The sequence below is a fragment of the Megachile rotundata genome, chromosome 3, assembly GCF_050947335.1.
Source record: "Megachile rotundata isolate GNS110a chromosome 3, iyMegRotu1, whole genome shotgun sequence".
Taxonomy (NCBI): Eukaryota; Metazoa; Arthropoda; class Insecta; order Hymenoptera; family Megachilidae; genus Megachile; species Megachile rotundata.
The window spans coordinates 9,203,719-9,219,446 of NC_134985.1; the positions used below are offsets into that span (position 1 = coordinate 9,203,719).

The following is a 15,728-nucleotide window of genomic DNA, read 5'->3' on the forward strand; positions in this document are numbered from 1 at the left end:
ATTCCCAAATTCCACCATTCTTAAATGCCATCTTACCAAATCCCAAAATTCCCAAATCCCATTTTACCAAATCCCAAAATTCCCAGATTCCACTATTTTCAAATCCCAAAATTTCCAAATTCCATCATTCTCAAATCCCAACTTCTCAAATCTCAAAAGTCCCAAATTCCACCATTCTAAAATCCCAACTTCTCAAATTCCAAAATTCCCAAATTCCATCATTTTGAAATCCCCAAATTCCTAAATTCCACCATTCTCAAATCCCAACTTCTCAAATCTCAAAAGTCCCAAATTCCACCATTCTCAAATCCCAACTTCTCAAATTTCGAAATTCCCGAATTCCACCATCCTCAAATCCCAACTTCCCAAATCCCAAAATTCGAAGTCCCAAAATTCCCAAATTCCACCATTCTTAAATCCCAACTTACCAAATCCCAAAATTCCCAAATTCCATCATTCTGAAATCCCCAAATTCCTAAATTCCACCAGTCTCAAATCCCAACTTCTCAAATCTCAAAAGTCCCAAATTCCACCATCTTCAAACCCCAACTTCCCAAATCTCAAAATTCCAAGTCCCAAAATTCCCAAATTCCCCCATTCTCAAATCCCAACCTTGCAAATCCCAAAATTTCCAAATTGTACCGTCCTCGAATCCCAAAAACACTCAATCCTCCAAACCCCAAATAGTTAAACCTCCAACCCCCAAATTTCTCCATCTCCAAACTCCCTACACCCCAAATCTCCAACTCCCAAAATGTCTACCTAAAAAAGATTCTGCTCCGTCCAAAGCCCAGATCCCTCGTTGAACCAACAGCCCCAAAATTCCAACATCCCCACCACAAACAAAAAGCCTAGCTACGCCATTGAGTTTAGATACGCGGATGCACGCAGGCTCGCATACGCCGGCTTCCAATGTTTACCCTGCGAGCGATGCTTTCGGTTCAGAATCAGCAAGTCGAAAAGAACTCTCGTCCGCTCGGTCTCCTACGATTTTAATTATCCTACCTCGCTGGATACACGCAATAAGAAGTCGGGATTCTTTACGTGGGCGTGTTTTACGCGCGTCCTTTTCCCCTTTTGTCGAACCGTGCTCCGTCTTTGTGACGCAAACGTTGCTCGACGGGACCAGCCGAATGAACTTCACAGCCGGGATGCTCGAGAACAAAGTTCACAGGCAAAGTTCAAGCTGCAGGTGGTTGCGAAATGAAGAGCTTCTTCAGCTATACTTTGAGAGAAATGCAAATAATACAGGGAACTATGAATGTCAATTTAATACTTGATTCGTTGGAAAGGGTGGTACAGGCGAGAGCAAATCTAATTTTGCTGAAGAAAAATACGAAGTGGAAGCCGTTTGACCTTTGAGGATTTTACGCGACTTAAAGGTTGGGAGTTTCGGAGTTTTTCGGGTTGGAGATTTGGGGATTTGAAGATTTGAAGTTTGGAATTTGGGGTGAGAGTTTGAGAAGATGGGAGTTTGGGGTATTTTGTGTTTGGGGAGATATGGATGTGGGGATCTAGGTACCCATAGTTTGGAGATGTGGGGATCTGCAGTTTTGGACACTGAGGAGTTTTGGGATCTTAGGATATGATGGCTTTAGAATTTGGTGAAGTTCAGAATTGCTCAGCTTAAATTTGGGAATTTTCAAATTTTGGATGTTTAGAATTTGGATTGAGAATTTTAGAATATAGGAGTTCGGGGAATTTGGTATTTGGGATCTTTGGATGTGAGGATCTAGGTATCTCCACTTAGAAATGTGGGGATCTAGCTATTTACAATTTAGAAATGTGGCGATCTAGATATTCCCACTTTAGAGATGTGAAGATCTAGGTATTCCCATTTTAGAGATGTGAGGATCTAGGTATTTCCACTTTACAGATGTGGGGGCCTGCAGTTTTGTACACTGAGGAATTTAGGAATTTTTCGACATAACAACTTTAGAAGAATTTGGTGATAGTTTAAGAATTTTGGGACAGTAACACGGGGAACTAGAGATTTGGAGATCTGAGTGAGAATTTTGGGGTTTAGCTATTTGGAGAGCTTCGAATTTGAGGACATTAGATGTGGAATTTGGACATTGAGAGAAACTGAAACTTTTAAACTTAGGGACATAGACATATGGAAGTCTAGGGATTTGTAACTTAGTACTTTGAGGATGTTGGGTGATCTAGGCACTTGTGAAGCTAAAAATTTAGAGTTCTACTAAATTGAACACCTAAGTCTTCGCAAATCTTAGGATTTAGAAATCTCCCTAGATTCCAAGACCCTACTTAATGACCTATGAATTTCGAATAATTGAAAGACCTAACAATTTTCAAATCTTGAAAATCGTGGATTCACGACTTTGCAATTTAGAAATTTGACAATCCAGAATTTTTAACATCTAAAATTTTAGAGATCTAGGATCTAACCTTGAAATTTAGGAGTCCAATTTAGAAATTTGCGGAAATGGTACTTCTAGATTTAGAAATAGCTTAAAAATTTTGTGACATGGTTTTTGAAATTCTTAAATCAACAAATCTTCATATTTTACAATTTGCTAATCTTGAAACTTCTACCTCTTCTACAAATTTTTGGATTTTTCAGTTACATTTCTATTCTTCAAATTTTTGAATCATACGTTGCATCTTCACATATTATACATCCCACATATGTTATCATCCATTAATATTAATACCTATAAATACCTATTATCATTTAATCTAACTGCGGATGGAAAGTCGATGGAAAGAAGATGGAATCAGACTATTAATATTTATAATAATCTACAAATATCTACTGTTATTTATAATTTAACGTCTATCGTTATTTATATCGATCCAATTGTACGATCGGTACAATCGCGATATATGCAACATATGATACTTAATTCTTAATTTCCAACACCGAATAAAATATTCCAACAATTTATTTCCTAGACAACTTGAATAAACTCCGACCTCTCGAAACACGAAATATCGAGACACACCACCAAATAACGATAAAACAGCGATAAAGCGATGGCACACACACGATGCAGATGCACACGTCAATAAGTTGAACGCGACAAACAGCTTTCAGCAATCAAGTATCTATAAACTGAAATTTGATTGTTACTTTATAGCGGATGATAAACGTTTGCCATTTTCCCGTCCCGTAATTTCAGCCGAGAAACAGAAAGGAAATTCACTTCCACGGAGATAAAATAAATTTCTGAGAAGATCAGCTAGAATTCTAAAGGGAGCCTCTCAGCGAAGTAAGATCGTCGGTGCAGGTAAGACGTTCCAGTGGTTTCAGTGTAAATAGATTCGAAAGGATCAGTCGACCAGTAAAAAAGAAGCTAGCGAACCGCGGATAACCGAACGAACGATTGATCCAATCTTGATCAGAAAAAGAGGATTACAACGCGGATCTTGAAAGCAAACAGTTCACAATAGAATTCGAACTCAAACTGCCCAAAATCCCCTCTATCGATCCGTTTTAAAATAAACCCGTCACTAAACATCAAACACCCTCAAAATAGGATCAAATACCTTCGGTTACGAAAGAACCTCGATTGGCCGAAGTTAGGGAAGTTTCAGAAGTTGCAGCGGGATTTTGCGAAATTTTTGCAAGCTAGAGATGTAATTCGAATGTTGGAGAATAAGTTTGAAGGCCCTTTCAAAAATATTTTGCAAATTTGAGAAACTTCCGCGGTAGCTGAAAATTTGGTAAGTTCACGATTTCGAGAAAGGAACTTGAAAAATTTGCAATTATAGTTGAAAATATGAAAAAGTAATTCTGTAGTAGTTGAAAATTTTTAAAGTTTGAGGATGGTAGAGAATATAATTGTAAACCTAGCAATCTTAAAAGATACACTCAGAAAATAGCTTATACTTTTCAGACTCTATGACCCATAATGCTTTCATCTGCACCTTTCCCAATTTTTCACCAAAGTCCCATCGATAGATCCGCAGTTCCGCAGCCTATAAGGCCTACATTGCGGCTGCAAGATCCTTCTAAATTCGCAACCACGACAAAAGAAGTTTGATTATAAAAAAAAGGTAGACACTTTGATAAGGAAACCTTGAAACGAGCGTCAAAGGCGGAATTCCGTGTGTAAGCGGAAAAGGAGTTTACATCGAAAATAGTCAGCTGGGTTTGTATCGGCGGACGTTCGTCGGATCCTTGGCGGTTTCTCAGCTGGCAGGTGAGGGGTGGCCTAATCAGGGGGCGAAAGAGGAAGAGAAACGCGCAGGGAAGCAGGCAGGTGGGTTAGAGATAGGGAAGGCAGGGAAGCAAGCAAGAAGAGAGGAAGGAAGAGCGCTTGCGCGCTAATACGGCCGGGCTAGACGCGAGAGCCGCCACTCCCGAGCGCGTAGCGGTGTAGCACGGGTGCTGACCGAGTGTCCCCGTGAGAAGAGCGAGAGAGAGTGCGAGAGCGAGAGTGCGAGAGAGCGGAGAAGAGAGAAGAATGTCCATCGCCGAAGGAAGAAGGATCCTGTGGAAGCGGAGCCTGCGGCAGGACATCTCGGCCGATCAGGCGGTTCCGAGCTTGTAGAAGAGGAGGAACGAAAGGATCCTCGACGAACAAGTATCTCCCTCCTCCGCCCCTGTTTTCTTCCCTGGACCCTCCTCATCCCTAATCTCCCAGGTGAATCGGTAATCCGCCAGGAGGAACGAGAGGAGGCACGGAGTCGCGCGAACGGTGCTCGTGAACTTGAAGGCTGATCCAGACGGTGTCGTCAGACTGTATCGTGGCTCGTTGGAGATCGCTATCGAGCAGACTGTATCGCGGGTGAGCGAACGTCGGCGAAGAAGTTGTTCGATCTGGTTGTGATCCGCGAGTGTCCGCCGCTCCACAGGAGACCGCACCGTCTTGGTTAGGATCTCGGTGTGAGGTGATCGCAGGAAACGAGCGAGGAGGAGAGTGTCGCGAGGAAACGTCGAGTCGCGAGTGTTGAGTGAAGAGAACCCGGGGTGAAATCGAAATCGAGGGTAGCGAGAAGAGCCTGGTACAAATAGTCGAGAAAAAGTACGAGGAAAGTGGAGAGCGAAAAGCGGACGGCGAGAGCAAGACGGAGGTAGGAGGGCGGGGCGGGTGGAGGGAGGGTAGGAAGGGAAGAGGAGGACGAGGTGGAAGAAGGGGTGAGGGTGAGACGCGGACGGCACGCAGAGAGGCACCGGGTCAACGCGCCAGGTAACAACGCCTCAGGACACCCGCTGGCGTCCTCGCCGACGTCCTTCTCGTCGTCCTCGTCGTCGTCCTCGTCGTCGACGTCCTCGTGAACGGCGAACGGGCCGAACCTGGACAGCCTGAACGCGGATAACATGAAGTCCTTCCACGCCGCCTCCTGGAGCTTCGCCCTCCTCGCGGCCACGGTCGCGTTGCTGCCCGCCACTCATCGTGCTCCGTTCGCGCAAGCCGCGTAAGTACATCTTCGTTATTCCGCATCTCGCCCTTATTCCCTTCGGTCCCGTTCGATTTTCGTCCCCTTGAACTTGGACTCGATTCGTACCGGTTCGAATTCGTTCCACTCGAGCGTAATTCGCGGCCGGATGATTAACGAGCACCCGGTCCTCGCGTAATTGAAAATGTCTCCCCGTTACTGGAGACGTATAATTTGCGGCTTGGAAACGTAGTCGCAGCCGTCTGAATCGATAGCCGCTGAAACAGTCCGCGGACTCACGGCATGCGTGTATATACATGTGTATGTGTGTGTGTGAAGGTCTCTTTGAACTTTCCGAGCAAAGTCAGCCGTGCAACGCGTGCCGCGAGTTCTCCAGGCGGAAAGGTGAACCGTGCGAGAATCAAATTCTACCCGGTTGACCTCGAACGGACACGCGGGTCGATGTTAATCGACGAGAGAGCCTAATGCGCCCGGAATACCCCGCCTCTGGTGAATCGATACACTTGCAGCTGATTCTACGAACGAGCCGGGCGCAAGGATTTAATTAATGATCCATAATCCTGTATCTCGATTACACGGCCGCGGCTGTGGCGTGCACGCGGATACCGCGGCACACTGAAATTGGTCGATAAGCGGAATGGGCGCGACACGAGCGAAAAACGAGCGAATTTTGATGGCCCTGTTAGGTGACGATCCTTGTTAAGCTATCACATGATCCGAGTATGATCCCCACGTGCCTACACGCGGGACATCCATCTTTGACAATACTCTAGCTTGTACACCTACGTCTGGATCCACGTTCGTGATTGCATGTAAATGAGCGGAAACATGCAGCTAGGTTGCATGCCCAGACGTACGACACACCGGCGGGCGCACGCTCTTTCAATGATCACAATGACGCCACCCCTCGTGACTTCAAGACGCCGGCGAGTAGTCGTCTCGCGCTTTAATGGACGCGACGCGACGCGTCCGTTGCGTCGAAAAATTCATTTGTCAAACCGCCTAATCGCTGCCTCCATCTTCGACGCTGCTAATTGCCCCAACTCGAATACCTCTCTTACCGTTATTCCTTATCGAACGAAATTTCTCATAGCGATTAGCGTGACGGCCACTTTGTTTCTTTTCAAACTATTTTATGTTACGACTAACGCGATAGGCGTTTGTTTTAACGGGCTTGACTGAATGATGTATGCTCGCGATTACTCTCGCGTTTCGACGATTCAGGGGTTTTGATTTATTAACGTCTTGTCGTTTTGTTTGGTTGAAATGTGGGTCAGATTCTTTCTTTGGTTCGAATGATTTCTTTTCAGGTGAGGTCATTGTATATGTGATCGGAAATATGAGAATGTTAAGGGTGGTCATTTTATGTTGACTTGTAATATTTATGGATATAGTTTCAGGTATAGTTTCATACAGTTTATTTAACGAGGTTATGTTTGTGATTTAGAGATGTTCCAATTAACGTAGTAGGTTCTTAAATTCACTAATCATATATAGGTGAGAGTAAAAATGTTGAATACAAGTAATGTAATTGTAAATATGTATGGTAATAATAATAACATATAAACACATATTCATATTACAATAATAAAATGTACCTCAAAATTTTTATTGAAAAGAATATTGAATATTCAAATTTTATTGAATCACTACAGACTGAAATTACAGTCCAACAAAATCATAAAATTGAATAGAAATGTTTGAAAATAAAATTCAATAATGTAATCAAAAATTGATAACTTGATCAAAATAACTTTAATAATAAAATTGAGACAAATATTTCTGTATACAACTTCGTTTCTTTGTTTCTTATCATGAAAGAAGTTTATAGTGTATACAAAATAAGATAAAATTAATTTCCCTTACGTCCTAATTAAGCAGATTAATGAAAATTCTACGGTATATATTTTAATGCATTAAATGTTGGATCGTGTTCAAAACCATTTATTATATTTGTGACAATTCGGTTTAAAATCATTAGCAAATTATTAAATTACTTTGAATTTACATATGATATTATGTTGTTTACATACGTGCATTTAATATTAACATGCCAGTATTATCTGCAAATTTTATTCAATTTTGAACACTGGCCATCTAATTAATTTCTGTAATCATTTGCAAATCATTTTAAATTTATCTATAATATTATGTCACTTACGTTTGTTTGAATACGTACGTGACTATGATATTAATTTGATTAAATTTGCAAACTGGGGCATCTAATTATTTTCTGTAATTATGACAGCGTTGTAAAAAGCTACTCATGTAATTTAAATGGTTTCGAAAGATATATGAAAGAATTTTCTGTGGACACCATTTTGGATCTTTTTGGAATGTTTATAGTAACTGACACGAATATTTAGAATGTCAAAGTTATACTATTATGCATGTCTAGATGCATAAGTTACAATATAAAAAAATATCGTTGATAACAAATATTTTCTTTCATTTTATGTATACCTTTGAAATCACAAATGAAATTTTAAATTGCAAATGAAATTTCATTCGCAGAAAGCTTCAGAAAATAATTGGACATTACAGTTATTGTCAGTAGAATTTAATGTCGATTAATTATATGAAAATTGCTTTGTCGCAATCTTTGTTTTTTAAGCTATCGAGATTAACATATTGAACGTGTGTGTGTGTATTCAGCTTAAACTTTGGTCTAGAGATTCAATTAAATTAATTATATGAAGGATAATAAGACAAAGAAACTTTTGAGGGCTCTGATGATATGAAGTCAATTATATCAATTAATAAATTACGAGATGGAACTTAAAAGAACAGTATGTGCGCTGTTATTAATGAGTATTAATGATGATAAGTGAAAAACAAAATTAGTGTTTGACCACATGCACTCATTTTCATTGGGATACAATTTATTGTTAACTAGGGGTCATTTTTTAAATTGTTGTTATTTTTCTTGTCGTATTGTGTCAATAATATACACTAACAAATTGCAATTTATTATTTCAAAGTTCGTTATTTGTTAATGACATGTGTTGCAAGTATGTCTGACCATATATACTACTTTTCACTAGTACGATCTACTAATAATTTAATTTATTATTAATATTATTTACTGTCATTTTTCTTGTGGTACAATGTTAATGATATGCACTAGCAAATTGTAATTTAATATTTAAAAATTCACTGTCTGTTAATAACATGTTGTCCAGTATGTCTGACTATATACACCACTTTTCACTAGAACAATCCTTCAATGAATTACTTTATTATTAATATCATTTACTGTCAAATTTCTCGTCACCTTAATAATATACTCTAACAAATTATAACACCAAATAAAAAAATTCACTGCCTGTTAATAAGTATATTACAAGTATGTCTGACCAAATATACTCCTTTTCACTAACAGCCTCACTAAAACTTCAATTTACTCAAATTAACTACCATCTATTTCCTTAACTCCTCACAAAATAAAGATTAAAGAAAAATAAAAGTGATAAATCGCAAAAAATGTTTAGTTAATAAATAATTAATTGTAAGAATTGTATTATACCACTCATTAATTTTACCAACAAAAATATGGTACCGATAAAACAAAATTTTTCTACGTTTACACAATTTACGTATATTGCATTGCAAATTATATGCACAAATTGACTACGTAAATTCTGATGCCTTAATTTGAATACATTGCTTGCCGCAGTGAAAATGGACGTATGTAGCCAGACGTACTCTACTTATTAAAAGAAACGAATTTTTGCAATTTTTATTTTACTACTAGATTACGGATATTTTTATAAAATATTTTCCTTCCCCGAGTGCTTTAAATTATTCCAATATGCAAATTTTTAGTATCTCCCTGAATATAATTAATTCATTTCGTTTCTTATATTCGCAATAATTTATTCCATTTTTCATATTCTAAATGATTTATTCTACTTTTCGCGTTCTAAATAATTCATTCCGTTTCTCATATTTTATATAATTTATTTTGACATTGTAAATAATTTACTCAACTTAACACATTGTAAATTATTTTTTTTTCAACTTCCGACGTAAATAATTTATTCGACTTTGCACATTGTACATTATTTTTTTTCAACTTCCCTCGTAAATAATTTATTCGACTTCTCACATCGTGAATAATTTATTTGCTTCTCACGTTTCAAATAATTTATTCCTTTTCTTACGTTTTAAATCATTTATTTGCGTTCCTGGTAAAGGTACACGATTTACATAATTTTTGCACGGTCGATATGCTAATAACCGCGCAAACACCAATCGGATTACTATAACAACATAATAACGATGCAATTCAAAGTCCCATTTGATCACGCGTTCCGATATTTAATAAATCCACACTCGGCATAATTTCGCCTGGCACATATCCTCTCATTATTTCGCACGAATGTGCGTATAAATAAAGGCGTTCCAAGAAAACGTCATGAAATAATCCAACCGTGTAACTCGCTACAGAAGTAAAATGCTCTCTAAATAATGATGACAAACGCTGTCGTACGAATGGAAACAACTCACGAGACAAAGTAAGCTCGTTAAATGAAAAACGCGTGAGAGCGATAGTATCTCCAAAACGTGGGAGCGGCTTCTGTGTGTAATAACCAAAATGGAATATGCATTCGGTTAATAAATATAAAGCTGTATGGGAGGCTTAGTAGGTACACAGCCAGTGTGTCGCGAATGACAGCGGTATCGTGAGAACAATGGCGAGGCTGAAATTAGTTGTACCGGCTCATCCATTCTTGCATTAACGTGCGATCCACTCGCTTCGTGTACGTATATACACGTAATCCAGCAACGTTTCTGCAACCCGACCGACTGATATCGACCGCCATTTTCCGACAATGTTCAACGCGTTCACTTATCAGTAGACACGGGATCAAGTTCAATATGTACACCTCGATGCAATGTAGGCTCCCTTTGCATCGGTGTACCGAGAGAACTGTTAAGTCGTTGAATGCGTATTACAGCCACAAGATTAGGCGGTGCAAGTTTCTAGCGATATAACGGTTTTTTTGTTCCTTTATTTGTAGTTTCAAATTTGTAGCAGGAACTTCATTACATTCCGAGTATTTTTGGTTGTGAACTTACTTAGCAGTAGTTTATTTGTAGTTTTCTATTCGTGTCGAGGTGCTTGATCACATTGCTAGTCACTTAGGGCACTTTGGAGAAAGACTGCATATTAGTCGCACTTCCTCCGCCCGAATTTTAGCTGAACCAATAGAAAATTAGAAATTTTCACAATGTCAATACGCTCACTCCGAACTTTTACGTAAAAATTCTTCAGAGACATTCGGTCATCAAGTACATAGCAAAATCGTTCGAAGTGAAATTTAGATACAGTCCACTTATGTTCACTTGTTGGGAAAGTAATGACTCGTTTAATCGTCGCTTACTGACGCTGCGACGTACAGTCAGTGTAGACTCACGATTACTTCTAAAGGATGAAAACTATTCAGTTTATAGGTAATAGGAATTATCGATACTAGTTGATGCAATGAAGTAATTACGATTATGGAGGCTACTATCAGTGTAGACTATACAGAATAAACGATTACAACTTCTGAACGATGAAAAACTATAGTTGTTCAGTTTAATGGGACTTGATCACTCTTGATGCAATGAAGTAATTGTAATTATGAAGGCTAATGTCACTGTAGATTCTGTATAAAATAAACGATTGCAACTTCTGAGCAATGAAAAATTGCTTGGTTTAGAAGTAATGGGAATGGTTATCAACAGTCGCTGATGCTGCATAATTGTAGTTATGGAGGTTGGTGGTCGTAGACTCTATGCAAAATAAACTATTACAACTTCTGAACAACGAGAAGTTATTTAGTTAGTAAGTAATAGGAATTGTCTAGCTTTGATGCAATGAAGTAATTGTGGTGGCTACTGGTTAATGTGGACTCTGTATTGTGTCATCAAGTACATAGCCAAAATGAACTCTAGTCTGAAGGTAAATTCTTCAGAGTCCACTGATATTCACTTATTGAGAAACTAATGATTGCACGTGTCAATGCCACTAAAAAATCAAAAAACTGTTATGGTTTCCTTCTCCTACGTCACCATATTCTCTACAAAAACTTATTCTATATAAACCCTATAAAAACCTACATAAACAGTTATATTATTCATAATTTTCAGTATATAGCCTAGTAGTAACACAGTATCGCTAAGAATGGTTTCTTGCGTCACAATACTACCGCAAAATGAAGAACTTCTAATCGCTATCGTGTTATTTTAATCAGCGAAATATACGTGAAAGTTCAACATAACGCTTAATTACCGTCTCCTAGCTCCCGAACGCTTCGACGTTGTTTAATCTTGAAATCGATTTAACCCTCTCGGTGTTCCACGGTGAAGCGATTAATCACGCTTCCGCCGCTGCAATACCGTCTCAGAAGTTAATCCTGCAGAAGTTATACGAGGGATTTCAGGATCATAATCTATACCATATGAAATTTCACCAAAGGATACGTAAAGTTTAACGACTTTATAAAATCGAGTCACCCTTTCGAGGGTTAATATCTCTGAGAAAATTGTTTTTGGTGGTATTTGGTTAAAGATGGTGCAGTAATCGATAAAGTGATCAAGTATGAATCGAAGTCTAATTCCACAGTCTAAAATAACAAAATTCTGAAGTTCCAAACCATCAATGTCTACTGTTCTCAAATTTGAAATTCCCAAGTGCCAAAATTTCGAATTCTAACATTTTTAAATTCCACCGTCCTCAAATCCCAAATTCCCAAATTCCATCATCCTCAAATACCAAATTTCCAAATTCCAAAATTGCAAGTTAAAAAATTTCCAAATTCCACCACCCTCAAATCCCAATTTCTCAAGTTCCAAAATTCTCAAATTGCACCATCTTCCAATCCCAACTTCCCAAGTGCCAAAGTTCCCAAATTCCACCACTCTCAAATCCCAATTTCTCAAGTACCAAAATTCTCAAATTCCACCATCCTCAAATCCTAATTTCTCAAGTTCCAAAATTCTCAAATTCCACCACCCTCAAATCCCAACTTCCCAAGTCCCAGAATTCTCAAATTCCATCATCCTCAAATCCCAATTTCTCAAGTCTCAAAATTCTCAAATTCCACCACCTTCAAATCCCAACTTCCCAAGTCCCAAAATTCTCAAATTCCACCACCCTCAAATCCCAATTTCTCAAGTACCGAAATTCCCAAATTCCACCACCCTCAAATCCCACCCTCCCAAATCCCAAAATTCTCAAATCCCATCCTTCCAAACCCCAAAATTCCGAAATCCCAAATTCCAACCATGAAAACTTCCAAATTCCAAATAAATATCAAACCACCCCCAAAGTATCTGTTCACTCGAGACAAGTCGAAGTCGTAGCCAACAGTTAAAGACCAAAGGGGACAGTCGGACCCGATAAGAAAAAGAGGGATGACGTGTGTCGATGGTCCAGAGGCGGTTGTCGGTGCTGTCGGGGGTGGCGGTAACGACAGGGGTGCGAGAGGGTGGCAGCGTAGGAGGATTTGGAGCTCTGCCACGTCGGGAGCACCCTCTTGCTCGAGAGCTCTACTGCGATCACCGATACCACCACACTACAGAACGTCCGCGGTTGCTACTCGTAGAGGTTTGGAGGAGGCTACAGAAAGAGAGAGAGAAAGAGAGAGGGAGAGAGAGCCCTTGAGGAGAAAACAGGTGGAACGACCCGAGCTGTGCTTGTTGGAAGAGCGTAAATATTGATAATCCCTTCGACTGTACCTAACTACCGTCTTCCATCCTTCCTGGATTAGATCACAGCCCCGGACGAAATTGTTGCGCCCCGTTCCCAGTTTCTCTTGCTACCCCGACAAGATATCGTTGGGGATGGGCCAGGATCTTGATGCCACTCTTTCTCGACAATTGTTGGCCCCCGGTGACAACGAGGGAATTGAAATTACCCGGGACAATTTTATTATACGCGGCTGCAGATTTGCGGATTTGGCGAATTTCGGGGTGGACAATTTGGAGATGTGACATAAGGAGGGAGGTGGAGAAGATTTATGAATTTGGGTAGGAATGTGCGAGTTTGAGGAGATGTGTGGGAGATTGGAGATTTGGAGAGGAAGGGTGCAGGTGGGATTTATGAAAATTTCGGAATTTGATAGTAAGGTAATTTTGGGTTTGGTGGTTTGAGAGATTGGATATTTGGGGAGATGAATATTTGGGAGGTTTGAGAAGTTTGAATTTTGGGAGTTGGGTGTATGGAAATTTGGGAATTTGTGAATAAGGAAATTTAGATTTGGGAATATGGAGATTTGGGAATTTGGGGAATTGGGAATTTGGAGAATTGGGAATTTGGAGATTTGGGAATTTGGAGAGTTGGGATTTTGGAGATTTGGGAATTTGGAGATTTGGGAATTTGGAGATTTGGGAATTAAGAGAATTGGATATTTGGAGAATTGGAAATTTGCATAATTGGGAATTTGGCGATTTGGGAATTTGGAGAGTTGGGATTTTGGAGAATTGGATATTTGGAGAATTGGAAATTTGCATAATTGGGATTTTGGAGAATTGGATATTTGGAGAATTGGAAATTTGCATAATTGGGAATTTGGAGATTTGGGAATTTGGAGATTTGGGAATTAAGAGAATTAGATATTTGGAGAATTGGAAATTTGCATAATTGGGAATTTGGCGATTTGGGAATTTGGAGAGTTGGGATTTTGGAGAATTGGATATTTGGAGAATTGGAAATTTGCATAATTGGGAATTTGGCGATTTGGGAATTTGGAGAGTTGGGATTTTGGAGAGTTGGGATTTTGGAGATTTGGGAATTTGGAGATTTGGGAATTTGGAGATTGGGGAATTTGGAGAATTGGATATTTGGAGAATTGGAAATTTGGAGATTTGGGAATTTGGAGAGTTGGGATTTTGGAGATTTGGGGATTTGAAGACTTGGTAATTTGAAAATTTGGAAACTTGGAGAATTGGAGAATTGGAGAATTAGAAATTTGGAGAATTGGGAATTTGGAGATTTGGGGATTTGGAGATTGGGGAATTTGTAAATTTAGGAATTTGTAAATTTGGAAACTTGGAAAATTAGAAATTTGGAGAATTGGAAATTCGGAGAATTGGGAATTTGGAGATTTGGTAATTTGAAGAATTGGGAATTTGGAGAATTGGAAATTTGCATAATTGGGAATTTAGCAAATTGGGATTTTGGAGATTTGGCGATTTGAAGAGTTGGAAATTCTCAAATTTAGAATTTGAAACGTTGTGAATTTGAGAATTCAAGAATTTGGAACCTTGTGAATTTGAAAATTTGTCAATTTGAAAAATTATTAATTTGACAATTTATGATTTGAAAATTTGTCAATTTGAAAAATTATTAATTTGACAATTTATGATTTGAAAACTTGAGTATCAGAAAATGTGCAGAATTATCATTTTTTAAATTTAGGAATTTTTAATTGTCAAGATTTATATCTATAAAATCTTGCAAAATAAATAATTCGAAATTTTACATATAACCTAATTACAATCTAAGCACTCCTTGTATGCATTTCTTAAGTACAACCCGCAAACATGTATGACGCCTATTGCACCATATAAATCATCCCCATTAATTTTTATCTCATCCACCCTTTTTATCTCTCTTCTTTCTCTTCCTCCTTCCTCCTTCCTCCTTCCTCTTTCCTTTCTCAGTCAACCACCCAGATCAAATTCGGCCAGAAATAGTATTCTCGTCACCACCTCCTTCATTGACATTTCCTTCTCTGGTAAACGAAATCTCCCTCATTGAGTATGCCGTTCGCGGATCCATGAGGGTGGACAGCCGATTTCATGATTGAAACGGATTCTACGTACACAAGGAATACGAAACAACGTTTCTTTGATAAGAGCGATGAGATCTGATGCGGATAAAGAATGTGGGACTTCTTTTGTTTTGTAGTGTTCGTGGTCGTAAGTTTTAGTGAGATATTTGGAAGGGGTTGTTTTTATTTGTAGAGGAGAGTTTGTGTAGTTTTAATATTTATTCAGTTCTCAATCTTGTGAAAGGATCTGGAATCACGTGGGAGATTTTTACAGGTACTCAGAGTTACAATGTTATGAATTTACAAGTTTATGAAGTGACAGAGTTTGAAAGTTAAGGTTTTGAATTTATGGATTTGCTGGTTGACAGATTTACAGATTTACAGATTTGCAGATTTACAGATTTACAGATTTACAGATTAACAGATTAACAGATTTACAGATTAACAGATTTACAGATTTGAAGATTTGCAGATTTGCAGTTTTACAGATTTACAGATTTACAGATTTACAGATTTACAGATTTACAGATTTACAGATTTACAGATTTGAAGATTTGAAGATTTGAAGATTTGAAGATTTGAAGATTTGCAGATTTG

General features: G+C 38.7%; 1 protein-coding gene and 1 long non-coding RNA gene across 12 annotated transcripts in view; one reads left to right on the plus strand and one right to left on the minus strand.

The window, feature by feature from the left end:
- The window catches only part of LOC143264111 (uncharacterized), a 404,244-nt gene that overhangs the window by 197,801 nt on the left and 190,715 nt on the right, over window positions 1-15,728 (minus strand). The gene's annotated exons all lie outside the window — the stretch shown is intronic.
- Window positions 4,338-15,728, plus strand: part of Rdl (Resistant to dieldrin) — a 181,264-nt gene continuing 169,873 nt past the window's right edge. For all 11 annotated transcript variants that reach the window (XM_076529709.1, XM_076529711.1, XM_076529712.1 and 8 more), the window contains exon 1: window positions 4,338-5,385. In XM_076529709.1, coding sequence (XP_076385824.1) covers window positions 5,288-5,385 — 98 coding nt within the window. In that variant the 5' untranslated portion in view covers window positions 4,338-5,287. The remainder of the gene's footprint in view (window positions 5,386-15,728) is intronic.